General features: G+C 60.4%; 1 protein-coding gene across 4 annotated transcripts in view; it reads left to right on the forward strand.

Annotated features, from left to right (window-relative positions):
* The window catches only part of Nadsyn1 (NAD synthetase 1), a 30,574-nt gene extending 22,260 nt beyond the window's left edge, over positions 1-8,314 (forward strand). For all 4 annotated transcript variants that reach the window (XM_015503313.2, XM_015503311.2, XM_048807846.1 and 1 more), the window contains 5 exons: positions 1,482-1,613; positions 2,344-2,413; positions 5,627-5,755; positions 6,300-6,476; positions 8,076-8,314. In XM_015503313.2, the coding sequence (XP_015358799.1) occupies positions 1,482-1,613; positions 2,344-2,413; positions 5,627-5,755; positions 6,300-6,476; positions 8,076-8,126 (559 nt within the window). In that variant the 3' untranslated portion in view covers positions 8,127-8,314. The remainder of the gene's footprint in view (positions 1-1,481; positions 1,614-2,343; positions 2,414-5,626; positions 5,756-6,299; positions 6,477-8,075) is intronic.
* Positions 8,315-15,625: the final 7,311 nt, after the last annotated feature.

The raw sequence follows: 15,625 nt of genomic DNA on the forward strand, positions 1-15,625 counted from the left end.
CGCCTGCCGTTGGACTCCTGAGTGTGACAGGCCTGTTTTTACCTGCTGTACCCCACTCCTTCTTCTCGCTCCCGACAGCCCTCTCTCCTGCGCTCTCCAGGGCAGATGCGGGTGGACATTTCTGTAGTGCTGAGCTTAAAGGGTGTTTAATTCTAATTGTTCCTCCTGCCTCTGACTGTGCTCCTGGCTCCGCAGCCTGGGTGTGCTCACTGCGCACTGTGGTCCCCTGTCGTGGGTCTTCTTGGTGTTGTGAACAAAACACAAAAGCAGCTCCTGTGTCACCCTGCCCCGTGTCACCCTGGTGGAGGCAGACAGACAACAGCATGTGGCACGTGTGCACAGTGTCTGCAGAGAGAGCTCGAGGGGTGGGCGGTGGGAGGCTCCGTCGAAGCCCTCGGCCGGGGGCCCCCTGGGACTGGAAAGGCCTGTGGGAGGGGCAGACACAGCTCACGGAGGGGCCCACACAGAGCCCTCAGGATTAGAGGCTGTCGTTGTCCCCTAGAAAGCCAAGCGTGGGAGACTGAAAGACCTGCTGGGCAGGTTGTGGGGACGGTGAGGTGGGGGTGCAGCAACTCCGAGACAGGCCTTTCCAGGGGTCACACTTGAAGGAGAGGGCAGCTGCAGGAGTGGCTGGGCAGCCTGGGGACAGGAGAGGACATTTCCTTGTTTTAAGTTGCCAACGGGAAAGGCCAGTGGACAGAGCAGGGCCGTGAGGCAGGAGAGCAGAGACCAGGCGAGGGGCAGGCTCTGCTGGGAGCCAGCAGCCTCCACTGCCACAGAGGGCCACGGGAGGGCACAGAGGGGCACTGAGGGGTGTGAGGGTCCACTCTGAGAGGCTTTTTCCCCATGAAGGAGGAGGAACTGGCACCACACTAGGGTCGGGGGAGCAAGGGGTGACACGTGGGGAGGGGACAAGACGCTGCCTTGAGACAGGTGAAGGCAGGTGGGGCCTCGAGACCTGGAGGCAGGGTGTCTCCTCTGCAGCCGTCTGTGCCGCGGGGACCGCTCCAGGCTGGGTGGTGGCACTGATAAGCAGGGGTGGCAGAGTGGAGGAGAGGCGGCAAGGGGCGGCCACGGGCAAGGTGGGCAGAGGCCTACAGGCTCCAGGTCCTGGTGAGTGGCACGTCAGAGGCTGTGACAGTGACAGACACTGACAGAGAAGGCTAAGGAACCCAGAAGCCAGGTCCCTCCGGCCTCAGCCTGCAGAGGCCAATGCTGGCGACTCCCAAATCTGCTTCCCAGCCGCGAGGACGTCCTGGCATCCCGGTGCCTCTCTGAGGCCTCTGCAGTCCCTGCCCCCTTGGCCGTCTGTCCCAGCTATGCCACCTTCTCCAGGAGCCTGGAACCCGCCAGGCTCCTGGAAGAAGCAAGTCCGCTGATGTCCAGAGTTGGTAGCATCTGCAGCCTGACCACGTGCCCTGGGGACCTCGGGTTCTCCCAGCCAGTCTGTCCCTGTCTCCCCGCCCCCCTCTCTCCTGAAGCCTCCTCGGCTACCTCACCAAGTACGACTGCTCCAGCGCAGACATCAACCCCATAGGGGGGATCAGCAAGACGGACCTGAGGGCCTTCGTCCAGTTCTGCATGGAGCGCTTCCGGCTTCCCGCCCTGCAGGGGTGAGTGTGCGCCAGCACGCCACAGCGGCTGCTCCTGAGCCACTTGGGTCTTGCCAGCCCAGCCCAGGGCCACCCTCACCACCACCCAGACACCTTCTGTAGCTCCCTATCACCTGGGGAAAGAGTCCTGCCCTTCAGCCGGACACTGGGGTCCCATGACCAAGCCACTGCTTCCTACACAGGCCGGCTCTGCCCTCCTGTCCTCTCCACTCTTCTCCCACCACCTAAGGCAGGGGACTGATGCGGGTACCTAGCAGGCACCTGCCCCTTATGGCATCTGCTGAATTGACTGGCATCCAGGCTGTCCGGCTCACTGCGTCCTCCCCAGGCCCAGGCCACCTTCTCCTTGCCCCAATGAGGACTGGGGCAGTCTTGTCCCCAGGGGCATTGGGCAGTGGCTGAGGCATTTTTAGTTGTCCCAAGGCTGTGTTGCTAGCAGCTCCCGGGTGCAGGCCAGGGGGCTCCTAAATGCCCTGCAGCACACAGGACCCCTCAGGTCTGCCCGGCCCCAGGTGAGACTGTGCTGAGGAGAGGCACGTGGCTGCCCTCCTGCCATCAGCCCATCACGGTCAGGTCACAAAGCCCCAAGAACGTCCACTCGCCTCTGCCAGGGAAACCCTGGAGTGGCTCTGCCTGCTGCCCACCTGCCGGGTCGGGTGGCTTGGGGCTTCCTCCCAAGGCTCAGGAGCCCATCCACACTGTGGTGACCAACCCGTGTTCTTGGCCACAGCATCCTGTGTGCACCGGCCACTGCGGAGCTGGAGCCCTTGGCCAACGGACAGGTGTCCCAGATGGATGAGGTAAGGGCTCTCTCGTGGCAGGCTTCTCCCATGCCCCATGGCCTGTGTGGCAGGGCGGGCTCCTTCACAGCCTCTCTCTGCCCAGGAGCCCGTGCACCCTTGCCACGTCCCGGCCTAAGCTCAGGGACCCAGCGTCAGTCCCCCCTGGCCTTTGACACTTTGGTGGCTTTCTCACTATGAGGGGTTCCAGGAGAGGGGTGACAAAGTAGGTAGGGAGGGGACCACCATGGCAGGCTGAGGGACACAGATCCCTCACAGAGGGTGGGACCTCTGGTTTAGAGCAACCTCATGCTGACCGGTGGCTGTTGGGCCCTTGCTGAAGGACATCACCAGACCCCGCAGCCTCTTGGTCACCAGACCTGCCCCATGTCTTCTTTGGGGAGGTTGAGGCCCTAGTGCAGGGCTGCCAGCTTTGGTGGGTGGGGTGAGGAAGGTCTGCGTTCCGGCGCTACTTGTTGATTAGATTGTTCTTTTCCCCTGTGAATTGTCTTGGCGTCCTTGTTGAAATGAGTTGATTGTGAACGTGTGGGTTTATTTCTGGACTTGGAGTTCACTTCCATCAGTCTCTGCATCTGTCTACATCAGTTCCTCACCATCTTAACTATTGTTGCTTTGTGGTAAGATTTGAAATAAGGAAGTGTGAGTCCTCCAACTTTGTTGTTTCTTCAAGATAATTTTGGCTACTGTGGGTTCTTAAAATTTTTCATATGAATTTTAAGATACAGTTGGCAATTTCTGCAAAAAAAAAACCCAAAAACAATAACATAGATTTTGATAAGGATTTGTAAAGAACCTGTAGACCAGGTCTGGGGATGCCACCGCCTTAGTATGACATTTTCTGATTCATGAACATGGGATGTCTTCGTTTTCACTAAACTCTGTTTTATAGTTTTCACAGTATTAGTTTACATGTCTTTTGTTAAATTTACTTATTTCAAAGTGTATTATTCTCTTTGATTGTAAGTGGGATTGTTTCATTAAATTCATTTTGGATTGTTGTGTAGAAAGTCATGTGACTTCAGTGTTGAGACCGCATCCCACAACGTGTTGGATTCACCTCAGGAGTTCCCACTTACAAGACACACTGTCTGCAAGCAGCAGATGTCTTCTTTCTCTCCAACCTGGCTGCCTTTTTCCATTTTCTTGCCCAGTACCCCTGGCTAGAATGTGTAGTGTGATGGGAGCAGACATCCTTTTCCTGGCCCTGATCTGGGGACTTTTCAGTCTTTCCCCAGGGAGGAGGAGGTTTGCTGTGGCTTTTTGACATGTGCCCTGTATGTATTGAGGAAGTTCCCTTCTACTTCAACCTGTTTTTTCCTCCTCCTCCTCCTCCTCCTCCTCCTCCTCTTACAAGACTGTAGGATCTTGCCATATACTCTTTCTACAATTTTGGATGTTAAACCGACCTTGCATTCCGGGGATAAGTCCCTTTGCAGATCATCTTTTTTCTATGCTGCTAATTGGGTCTGCTGGTGTGGTGTTGAGGATTTTTTGCCTACTCACAGGGGATTCTCATCAGTTGTCTTTTCATATGATATCTTTGCCTAGTTTGGTATCAGGAAAATGCTGGCCTCCTAGAAAGAGTCAGGAGGTATCCTGCCCCTTTCGTCCTTTGGAAGAGGGTGTGAGAACTGGTTGTAATTCTCATATAAAATTTTGGTAGAGAGCTGCGGCTGGGGCTCAGTGGTAGATCACTCACCTGGCACACATGAGGCTCTGGGTTTGATCCTCAGCACCACGTAAAAATAAAATAAAGGTATTGGGTCCACCTACAACTAACAAAATACATTCAAAAAAAATTTTTTTTGGTAGAGTTCCTGGGAAGCCATCTGAGCTGGGCTTTACTTTGTCAGAAATGTCTTCATTAGTGATAAAAATGTCGTTAGAAGTCTGTTCACATTTCCTCCTGAGACGCTTGGTATCCCTGTTGCTCAGGGCTCTACCGGGAGGCGGAACCCTCGGGACATGTGGAGATAGATAGACGGGAGGGGACTGATCGGGGATTTGGCCCATGTGATTCTGGAGGCCAGGAAGCCTCATGACAAGGTGGAGAACCAGGAAAACCGGTAGAGGTGGCCACTGCTCTTAAAATGCTGAGTCCCCCGAAGACGTCTCCACGACAGCCCCAGGGGTTGTGGGTGCTGCAGGCCAGTCATCCAGGGAGGTGAGATGGAGAGAGATGGAGGAGGTGGTGGCGGGGGTCAGGGCAGGGCCCCTGAGGGGACACGAGGGGACATGAGGGGACTCTGGGGCTGGGGCCTGAGGAAGGCCAGGGTAGCTAAAGCTGAATGGGCCATGGGGACAAGAGGCCATGTCCACATCACAGAGGGCCCTAAGGCCCAGCCAGAGGTGAGGGCCCCGCTGCTGTGTCCCAGAATGCTGGCCTCACTGCGTGTCTGGTGGTGGCTCTGGGGAGGGCAGCCCTGAGGGCCGGAGCAGACATTAATCTTGGCGGGCCTGACTGAGCTGGCTGGCGGCTCTCCCGTGTCCTCCCATGTGGCCCTGACTTCCGTGAGCCTGCTCCCTTTTCTCCAAGGCCACCAAGGGCAGCAGCTCAGTGGGGCGGGAGACAGGATCCACCTGCTAGGTGTGCCGTGCCTCGGGTGGCATGGTCTCCAGATTGGCCTCCGGTGGGTCCGTAGTAGATGACCACAGATCAGGTGGCCCAGAACCAAGGAGCGGGTCCTCTCCACTCCAGAGGCCACATCTGGCATCAAGGTGGGGCCGGGCTGAGACCCCACAAAGGCCCTGGGGGGAGCTCTTCCTGCCTCTTCTAGCTCTGGGGCCTCCGGGTGCCCTTGGCTTGTGGCCACATCGCTCGTCACTCTGTCCCTGCCTCTGTCTCAGAATGGCCTCTCCTCTTTCCTTGTGTCTCCTCTGACGCTTTATAAGGACTCTGTCTTGGGATTAGGACCCACCAGACACCAGGGTCATTTCATGACCTCGTTACACCTGCAAAGACCCTTTCTGCAAATAAGGTCCCCTTCACAGGAACCAGTGCTCAGGACATAGGCACATCCTTGGTGGCCCCAGCACTGTCCTGCAGTCCTAAAAGCCAAGTTGTACCTCCAGATTGGCCAGTGGAAGCTGGAAATGAAGCCAGTGTCCACTCCTGGCTCTTGAGGCAGCCTCACCTCCCTGGGCCTCTGCCCTCAACCGTGGGCCTCTCTGCCCTCTTTGGCCGTTGCCTGGCGTGACCTTTGCTCTCTGCAGGAGGACATGGGGATGACATACACGGAGCTCTCTGTGTTCGGGCGGCTCAGGAAGATTGCCAAGATGGGCCCCTACAGCATGTTCTGCAAGCTGCTCAACATGTGGAGAGACACCTGCACACCTCGACAGGTGAGGCCGTGCATGGTGTCACAGACGGAGCCACCCAAGGAGCACCCGAACAGAGGCACCTCTGGCCCACTGGGGCAGGCGAGCACCCTGCCTCCCAGATACCACCTGTGCTGTGTGCTCTAGGCTCCTGGCCCAGTCATTACCTTTGTCTGCCTTGTCACCAAGAGAGGCTCAGCCTCCCCAGTGACTGAGGAGGTGGCCCAGCCTCCTATGAGCGCAGCACCAGGGCTCCAGGTCGGATCCTGCACACAGCGCTGTTTTGAGCTGTTGGGGCCAAAGCCCACAAGCGTGCTAGTCCCACAGAGCTGCCTGGGACCCTGTGGGGTGACTGTGGCTGCCCCGGCCTCCTGGGGCAGAATTGGCTGTTCTGCCGTGTTCACCTCAGCCAGTGCCAGCCCTGCCTGGTGTCCACAGCTGCCCTGAGGGAAGGCCCCGAGAGGGGCTGTGGCCCACCAGCCTTGTGTGCACACCTCGTCCCACAGAGTGCCACTGCCTGGTGCTCTTCCCCTTTGCACCTCGACGCCCACATATCGCGTGCCCACAGGTGGCCGACAAGGTGAAGCGGTTTTTCTCGAGGTACTCCCTGAACAGGCACAAGATGACCACGCTCACACCCGCTTACCACGCAGAGAACTACAGCCCTGACGACAACAGGTTCGACCTGCGGCCCTTCCTGTACAACACGCGCTGGCCCTGGCAGTTCCGGTGCATAGAGGACCAGGTGGGTGCGGCGGCCGCCTCCCCGGGAGCCACGGAGCCCATCCTGCACGGAGGCAGGATGTGAAGGGGGCGCTTTGCTTGTGATCTATTTTGACAAAAGTCGTACACACGTTGGTGTGTACAGCGTGGCGTTCTGGACACGTGCCCGTTTTGGACTGGCCGGAGCAAGCTGTTCCGCCCGCAGCCCTCACGGCTCCGGCCCCGGGCGGTGAACACATCTTGCATCTGCCCCTGGCCCACATGTGAGACGTGGCACCTTAGCGGCAGCCACCGCGCCACAGGACAGAGCTTCAGAGCCCCTTCTCCTGCCTGACCGCGTCCTGTGGTCGGCACCTCCTGCTCCTCCTACGGCCAGGAACCCGCTCTGCCCGTCTGTTGATGAGTTTGACTTTTCCACCTCCATGTGTGAGGGAGAGCCTGTGGTCCCCCGGTGCTGGGCCTGGCTGCTTTCACTGGACATGACATCCTGCAGGCTCGCCGGGTCCCACCGGAAGGACTTCCTTCCTGAGGCTGGGTGATATTCCACGGGGTCCACATGCCACACTGCCTTGCCCAGCTGTCCACGGGCGGATGCTTAGGCTGGGGCCACACCATGTGCAGGGGACAACCGCGGTGGACACTGGTGCCGACGTCACCACACCGGCTGCCTTCTTTCCTGTGGCCACGTACCTGTGGGACAGTGGGTCGCCCTCCCCTTTCTTTTTCCAGTTAGTAACAGAATAAAGGAAGGACTGATAGTCACTTAAACAAGGGCGCTCCTTCTCCTCTCCTTTTGCCAGGCCCCAGGCAGGAGCCCCAGAAAGCAAGTTAGCCGTGCCCAGCCCCGTCTCTGTGAGAGGCGAAAGTGGCCACTTCGTCCACACAGGGACATGTGGTCAGTTGTAAGTGCCCTGCTGAGCTAGAGCCTGACGAACCAGAAGGAGCCTTCGTGCCCAGAGCCTGGCAGGAGGCGCAGGTCTCTGAGCAGCTGGTGTGCAGACGGACGTGCCCTCCATCTGCCAGGCTGTCCCCATCAGGGATGGTTGGCCCCCGTGTCTGGAGACGCTTTGGGTTGTCATCACTGAGGGGGGCGTCCCCGCTTTGGCACCTAGTGGTGACCGGCAGGGACGCTGCTTATGGCCTATGGTGCCCAGGACGCCTTCCCTCCCAGCAGAGAATTGCTGGTCCCTGGCATCCGTGGTGCCGAGGTTGAAGGACACTGATGTTGGGGCCAGACGAGCCCCTGGACTTCACAGTCGCCAGGTAGAGATGCCGGGTCCAGCTGAGTGCAGTGGAGATGCGCTTCCTGGCAGAGTGACCTGGGGGTTTGGTGGAAGTCAGCAGGAGACACGGGGTGGCGGGCTGCGGAGCAGGGACTTGGGCAGGGCTCTGCTGCCCACACCCAGGTGCTGTCACTGGGTGGTGCCCATGCCCTGCATCCTGCAAGAGCCAGTGCCCACCTGCTCAGCCACCCCGGACACTGTGCTCCCTGTGCTGGGGTCGTGCGGGTTCCTTGGTGACCTGTGTTCTCAGTGCCAGGACACGGCTGGCCAACTCGGTGCTGGTGGGTGTGTTGGGGCAGCTGGTGCTTGGACACTGTTCTCACGGCCTCTCCCTCCAGGTCCTGCAGCTGGAGAAGAGAGCACAGAAGGACCTCGACGGCCTGGACTGACGGACAGCGCCTGCCAGAGGCCTCCCTCCCCGCAGCTCACTGTGACGCTGGCATCACTGTGACCAAGGACAGGGACACTCCCCACCTGGAGCCACTTGGCAAATCAGCCTTGATCGTTTTAAAGGCAGAGGGAACTTTCAATCTGATTCCTCTAAAAGAAGCTGAAATAAAGCCACCGGAGCCAGTTAGGAGGGCCTCTCTGGGACTGGCATGGGCAGAGCAGGGTCCTGAGCGGAGACAGGGAGAGACCTCCTCCCACCCTCACCTTCCTTCCTGGCCTGGGCTCCCTGCACAGCTTCCTGCTGGGCACCTGGGAGCTGATCTTCCCTACCCATGTCCTGCAGGTCCAGGGATGAGGCTTGTCCGGCGGCCCCTGCCTCCGCTGGGCAGGAGCCTCCAGGTCACTGCCTCCTCCTGTGTCCTGACCTTTGCCGACCGGAGCTGAGTGGCAGCTGCCTGGTCCACACCTGGTCCCCGTCCTGCGGGCTGCCTCCCTCTCTGGGTGCCTGAGTCCACGCGTGGAGTGGAGCAGCCGCTCCCTCCTCCCCACACCCTGTGTTCTGGAACCCTCTGCAGGGCTGGGCCCCAGGAGCCTGGGCCTCCCAGCCGGGCAGCGTGAAGCCACCTCTGCAGACGAGGCCTTGGGGACGAGCGGAGCTGGTTTGGGTCTGCACCATCCCCCAGCCCAGCCCCACGGCCCAGAGAGCAGGGTGTCCAGGCCGCACTCGGAGCCCTCACTGGAGCCAGGGCCAGAGGCAGGGGAGAGCTGACCAGGAAGGAACGGAGGGGGCCCTGAGCAGGGCCTGGAACCTGGACCCTGCCCACTGGCCCGTGGTCTCCTGCGGGGTGGCCTTCCTTGCTGTCCTTGTGTGTGTGGCTCTTCTCCCTGCTTTGCTCCTGATGCTGCAGTTAGAGGAACCCGCTTCCTTTGAAGGAAAGATGCAAGACTTTCAGATCAGATGAATCTTTCACCTTTTCATAAGGGCTAAAATCCCAGGGGTGAGACTGCTGACTCAAAGCAAACAAGCATTTTAAATTTTAAGANAGGCAGTGTGAGGTGGTGACCCCGGCAGAGCAGGCATCTCAGCAGGGCCTCGCCCAGGAACGGCTCTCCAGCTGCAGGGTGGGCCACGCCCTGCCTGGGTGCCCCTGAGGGCACAGGGCCCTGGGGCAGCCTGGGGACACGCGGTGGCGCTGGGGAGGATGAGCCGGAGTTGAGGTGGCAGGTGCTGGTCGGTCAGAACCAGCTCAGCTGGGGTGGGTCATGACCTCCCTGTGTTTCTGAGCCTGGGATCAGCACAGAGGGGGCTGCCGTGAGCCGAGGGAAGGAGACAGGGAGAGGGAAGGCGGGATGGAGGACAGACAGTCCCCAGGCTGCCCCCAGGGCCCTGTAGTGGGGCCCACTTCCTGCAGTGCCACCTCAGCCCCAGTATTGCATCGAATCATGAACCCAAGTCGCTTCCCGGGCCTGGCTCCCAGGGGCCCCACCCCTGAGCGCTGTGCCCTGGGGCCCGGCTGGCTCCCAGGCGCCCCCCTACCGTGTGCTCCCCAGCTCCCCCCCCCCACCGTGCCTTTTCTGGGGAGCCTCGCTTTCGCACTCCTCCGGAGCCTGTTGGCACCATCTGCCAGGACGCAGGTGGGTGGTGCTGTGGCTGGAGTGAGTGTCTCCCAGGTCCCTGTGCCCACGGCTGGGCCCCAGCCCCGAGCACTACTGGGAGGTAGAGGAAGCTTTACTGGGTGGGGCCTGGTGGGGGTCTTTAGGCCTTTGGGGCAGGCCCTGAAGGGGATACTGGGGCCCCAGTCTCTTCGCCTGCATGCTCAGGGGGTACAGGGAGAGCCGAGAATTAGAGATTTTAGGGTAAATCAACTCATCCATGCCAGGGTCCCCTTCTGTCCCAACCAGGGCTGATTTTGGCCCTGGAGACCTGTGGGGTGGATGGTGGCCACTCTGACCTGGGTCTGCACCAGGCTTCCCGCCCTATCCCAGCTCACCCCGGGCTTTACGGTGGCTTCCTCCCCCAGCCTTGGGAGACAGACCGAGCGAAGAAGGGAAGGAGGACAGACGGTCCCCACGTGGCCCAGGGGTGTCCTCACAGCGCGGCCCCACTGGGGCAGGTGTGCAGTGGGGTCCTGACCAGACCCCGCCCGGCCCTGCCCCCCAGGGAGAGGGAAGGAAGGTTCCGAGTGTGGTTGAGCCTGGGGGCCAGGATGGCTCTGAAGGCCCCACCCCACCGCCGTCCTCGGTGCTGTGCTTGATCCCCTGCACTGACTTCAGGCCCCGAGGGTTCCGGCCGGAGGGGTCACCCGGGGCCTGGAGGACTGCCTCTGCACCAGGGCCACCGAGCAGCTCCCGCTTTGAGCTCTGCGTGGCTCCGGGCAGCAGGGGAGATGGCTCTCAGATCCCCAGCAGAGGCCCCGAGGTCCTGCCCTGGGGGGACATGGCTGTGGCCAGCAAAAAAGCAAAGGGAGAAGCCGACTGGCCAGCGCCTGAGTGGCCCGCGGTGTGGAGGGAGGCTCCGCGGGGCTTCCTGCTGTGACCCCTGTTTTCCTCTCCGGTACTCATTTAAGACTTTTCCAACTTCTCTAAATTCTTTTCCCTCCGTCGGTGTCTGTTGACTAAAAGGAAAGCGGCAAGGTGAGACTGAAGGCAGATACGCGGTCAGAGATGTTTTTGCTTCAAAGCAAGCTTCTCTGAAAGTTCCTGAGGTCCCCTGAGAGCTCTGCCCGAGGCCCAGGATGGGGTCACGGTGCTAAGACAGAGACTCCACCGACTGGGTCTGCGTGGTCATCCCACCAAGTCCTGCAGTCCACCTGGCCTTGAAGGAGGGGGCCCAGGGGCACTTCATGGTCATCACGGTGACTGCCCAGCTTGGGCACAGGTGGCCCAGGACCTCTGGACCTCAGCTGCTGCTCTCCTGGTCCTTCCGCCCCGACTGTGCTGCCCCCGCCCCAGTGCCCGTCCAGTCCTCAGCCGAGTGGCCTAGCCGGTCTGTGGTCAGTGCTGCCTGCATGGGCCCTGACAGTGGCTGTGGTGGTCACACAAGATCATCCACCCCACAGGTCCTGTCCCAGGGCCAGGTCTGGGCAGCTGCAGACTCACCCCAGGTGTGTCCAAGTGGGCCTGATTCCAGCACAGCACCGCAGAGAGAACAGAGACACCCAGCTCCAGCCCAGTGAAGAGCAGCATCATGGTCAGGATGCCCTGAAACGCAAGATGCCCAGGGCCCCTGCTGGACACACCAGCCCCCGTCTACCTGGAATGGCCAGAGGGCTGAAGGCCCAAGATGACCACTTGCTTTTGGGGTGGATATCAACCACTCCCTCCCCTTGCACCCTGGTTCCACCTGTTCCTCATGAAGTCCAGTGTCCTGGGCCACTCTGGGGACAGCGGAGTGGATGGCAGGTGGCACCCCAGGCCGAGCAGCACCCACCTCCCGGGGGTCTCTGCTGTTGAGGCTGCGTTTCCACCGACACGCATGCTCTGGTGGAGGTGTGTGAGGACAGCAGCCCTGGACACCCACCTTGCTCAGCCCTGGGGGCCTGCCTGGCTTTGTTGGGGACAGCAAGGGGCACAATGAACAATCTAAGTGAGTGCTAATGCTCGTGCTGACTGCAGGAGGCACCTGCTGAGGGGAACCGAAAATTTCCACTCCTGGGTCACCTTCCTTGGATCCATGGCCTCCAGGTAGAGCAGGAGGCCACAGGTGTGAGAATGGTGTCTAAGCTGACCATGACCATGGTGGGCTGAACAGTATCCCCTCCACCTGGCAAGTCATGTCTCTGAATGTGACCGCGTCTGGAAATGGGGTCTTTGCAGATGCAGTTAATTGAGAATCTCAAGGTGCGGTCATCGTGGGTTTAAGGAGAGCCCTAAAGCAACAGCTGGTATCCTTGGGAGAGAAGAAGACACAGGCACCCAGGGGACGGCCATAGGACCACGGAGAAGGCTAGAGTGCTGTGGCCACACACCAAGGAGCACCCACAGCCCCAGGAGCTGGGAGAGCAGGGCGGAGCCTCCTGGGGCCTCAGGGGAGCACATCCTGGTGGCAGTTAGATCTTGGGACTTCCAGCCTCCAGAGTCAGGAAGGTGATTTCTGTTACTCTGTGCCCCCCAGTTTGTGGTCCCTTGTTACCGCAGACACAGGAAATGAACACAAGATCTGGTGGGAAGGGGGTGCCCAAGAAGACCCTGGGCAGGGGCCAGGCTGAACCCGGCTCCTCCTCCAGCATCGGCATGCGGAGGTGGCTGGAGCTGGCCGAAGGGACCCAGAGTCAGTCCTCATGTGCTGGCCCCTCCCTGCTGCCCCTGCCCCTGGCCCTCCCTTTGGCTGCAGGAGCAGGCCCCTCCCCTTCCTGTGTGTCCCAAGTTTGTGGGCCATCCTCCTGAGTTCCTCACTTTAACTGCCACCTGCCCCTCGTGCCCTGGAGGAGTCGGGATGCCCCTTTGTGCCTCACCTTCTGCCCTTGCCCTGCTGTGCTGGAGGTGCCACCCAGGGCCACCTCTCCAGGGTCCTAAGGGCCCCCTGGGCTCTGGCCTTTCTTGAGCAATTCTTTGCTCCCAACGCTGGGGTCTTGTTTGGGAAAGTGCACCCCTGAGATGACGGCTGAATCCTTTTGGAACTTGACCCCAGCTTTGGAGGTAATGATTTCTGTCCAGCTGAGGCCATGTCTCACTGACTGTTCTAGAAGCAGCACTTTTGCTGCAGATCTGCTGATGCCCGCTATTCCTCCCCTGTCCTGGGCTAAGAGTCCACCCCAGGAGAAGGCACAGACGAGGCTGAGACTCTCCAGGACATCACCAGTCTGGAACATTCCAAGACACTCACCCGCACACCCGAGAGGGCCACAAAGCAGTTACTCCTCTCATCCCTTAAGTGGTCCAGCTCACACTGGCTGGCTGCAGGGACCGTCCCAGCCAGGGTGACACCAAGGAGGGTCAAGCCCAAGGTAGCAGCCGTGAGGCTCAGGAGATTGGTGACCAGTTGTTCCAGGCCTACGGGGAGGAGGCGTCAGGGTCTGCACCCCTGAGCCACACGCAGCCTCATCCCACCCAGCCTCCCGAGTGTTCCCACACATGGGGCTCTGCAGGACAGGAGGCGTGCAGGGTCACCCCACCCGAGCAGCCCCTGCACCCTGCTGAGTGCCTGCATGTGCGAACCAAGCACAGGCCTCTGGGTGGACAGTGGTGGATGTTGCCCCAGTATCTCCTCCACCAGGACTCGGCTGGGACGGAGGACAGGTGGAGGGAGGACAGGTGGAGGCGTGCACAGAACTGTCCGGATGGGCTGTGCCGTAGTTGAAATATGGAGATGCTCATCGCGCTTGTTAAGTCTCGGCTACCCCTGTGTCCCCCTGGCTTTCCCAGGCCCTTGGTGCCCTGAAGAGGCTCCCTCCTCCAGAGCCCAGCAGAAGGGGTGCCCTGAGCAGACCCTGGGCAGGGGGCCCAGCTTCAACCTGGGGCTCCTCCTCCAGCTGGGAGGCTGGCCACAGGGCAGCCCGAGGCTCTGCACCCTGGCCCCAGCTATGTGTCCTGGGCACCTTGCCCAAGGCCTGGCAGCAGGGTCAGGACCAGGAAAACCTCAAACCTAGGCCACCAGCCCCTCCAACACGCCCCCTCTGCCCTGACACAGGCCTGCCAAGCACAGGCTGGAGGTGACTCTGCAGACCTGTGGGTCAGAAGGGCCCTGTCACCAAACACCCCCCACCCCGCCCCATCCTGCTCACACGAGAGCACAGGAACCGCCATCTCCTGAAATCCCTGCTTTTCAGCAAATAGTGTCCCAGTCCCCCGTGGGCACCAAAGACAGGGACCCTGGCAGTCGGGTCACGGCAAGTAGGGTGTTCCTATGGATCACCCTGAGCCTGACGAGGGCATGGCCCTGTGGCTGAGGACTCTGGGCTTCCAACATCACCGCTGAGCCGGGGCACCCTTGGTCCTCTGGGGTCTGTCCCTTCCCTGAAGGTGGGGAGATGCACCTGGGCGGGGACCTCTGCGTCACTCTGGGTGAGAGGCCATGGCACCTGTACTCACCAAGTGGCTGCTCGGCTGCTTCCCCAAGATGAGAGAGAGTGATCCAGAAATGATAAACTGCTCAGAAAAGAGGAAAGGGACCAGTCGATGTCCCTGCCACTAACCGCCATGTCCTCATACACCAACAAGGAGCACCCCACAGGCTGGCGGCAGGAGCGCGTTGGAGGATGGGCCACCCCGTCACTCAGGGCTTGCAGCTCCGCGTGGAGCAGGTAGGTGCACACAGGATGAAGCCCATAAGCTCCGCGAGGGCCCGGGCACCTCAGGGAAGTCTCTCCAGGGCAAAGTAAAGGGGCCATGGGCCCAGCACTCTCCAGGGACCAGGTGGTGTTTCCCAGGGGAGAGGGCGGCAAGGACACGGGTCTCGTCCATGGAGACTTAGAGGCGTGGAGAGAAAGCAGACGTGGCTTCAAGCTCTGGGCTCTGAGGAGTTAAAATGCAGACCAGGCCGGGGGTCCTGGCAGGGAGGCCACTGTGGCCTGGAAGTAACCAGGACCTTGCTGACCTGCAAAGGTGAGTGACAGGTGGCTGGGCCATTCCCCGCAAATGCCTGCGTTAAAGAAGAGCAGAACTTACACTCACCAGGCAGAGGTCCCCAACAAGGCTGTCACTCCACATACGGGGACTCTCCACAGACAGGCCAGGGGGCCACGGTGGGCCACGCGCCCCTGTGGAGCTGACCAAATCGTGGAGACGCTGTTTGCTCAGAAGAAGCCTTAAAGTCTTATTGACTTGGGTTCCACCAGGACGAGAATTAAGAACAGAAGGGACACGGGGAGACGGGACATTGTGATGAAAAGGTCGTTGACAAATAGTAGATTCTGGGTTATCTGAGGGAAAACAATGGATTTGGGGAAGTGGGGTCATTTGAAGTAGCTGTGATGTCGGGAAACTACGTAGGGCGTGGAGAGATGGTGTTTCCAGGGCTTTCCCCGTGGTCCTACACACGATGGCCAGACAGAGAACTGGGGAGGGCAGCAGCGGGGTGCCCAAGCCACCCAGAGGGCAAGGAGGGCGGAGGCGGAGGAGGGCTCCGGGTGTGGGCAGGAAGATGAAGGCCCTCCTGGAGCCCCTGTGTGGTCTGAAGGCTTGTGTCGAGGTCACCCCAGGTGATGGTGGGCCTCTGGGAAGTGATAGGTCACCAGAGGGGAGTCCTGCCAAGGGGGGCCCCAGAGCGACCTCTGCCCTTCCACCCCATGAGGACTCAGGGTGCCCTCTGTGGGGAGGCAGCCTCTCGCCATTCCACACAGCCTCTGTGTCTACATCTAAAGGCCGCTGGCCTTTCCCACTGGAAGCAGGGCTCGGTCACCCCTGAACTGTCCAGCTCTGCCTCCTCCTCCCCCCGGGTCCTCAGCAGGGAGAGCCAGATGCCTCTGTCCTCTCCGCCAGCTCCCTGGTGGCCACCTCCCTCTGGGACAGCAACGTGCAGCCACCTCAGCTGGCCCGTCTGACCTCATGCCCCACATGG

The sequence above is a fragment of the Marmota marmota genome, unplaced genomic scaffold (assembly GCF_001458135.2).
Source record: "Marmota marmota marmota unplaced genomic scaffold, marMar, whole genome shotgun sequence".
Classification (NCBI taxonomy): Eukaryota; Metazoa; Chordata; class Mammalia; order Rodentia; family Sciuridae; genus Marmota; species Marmota marmota.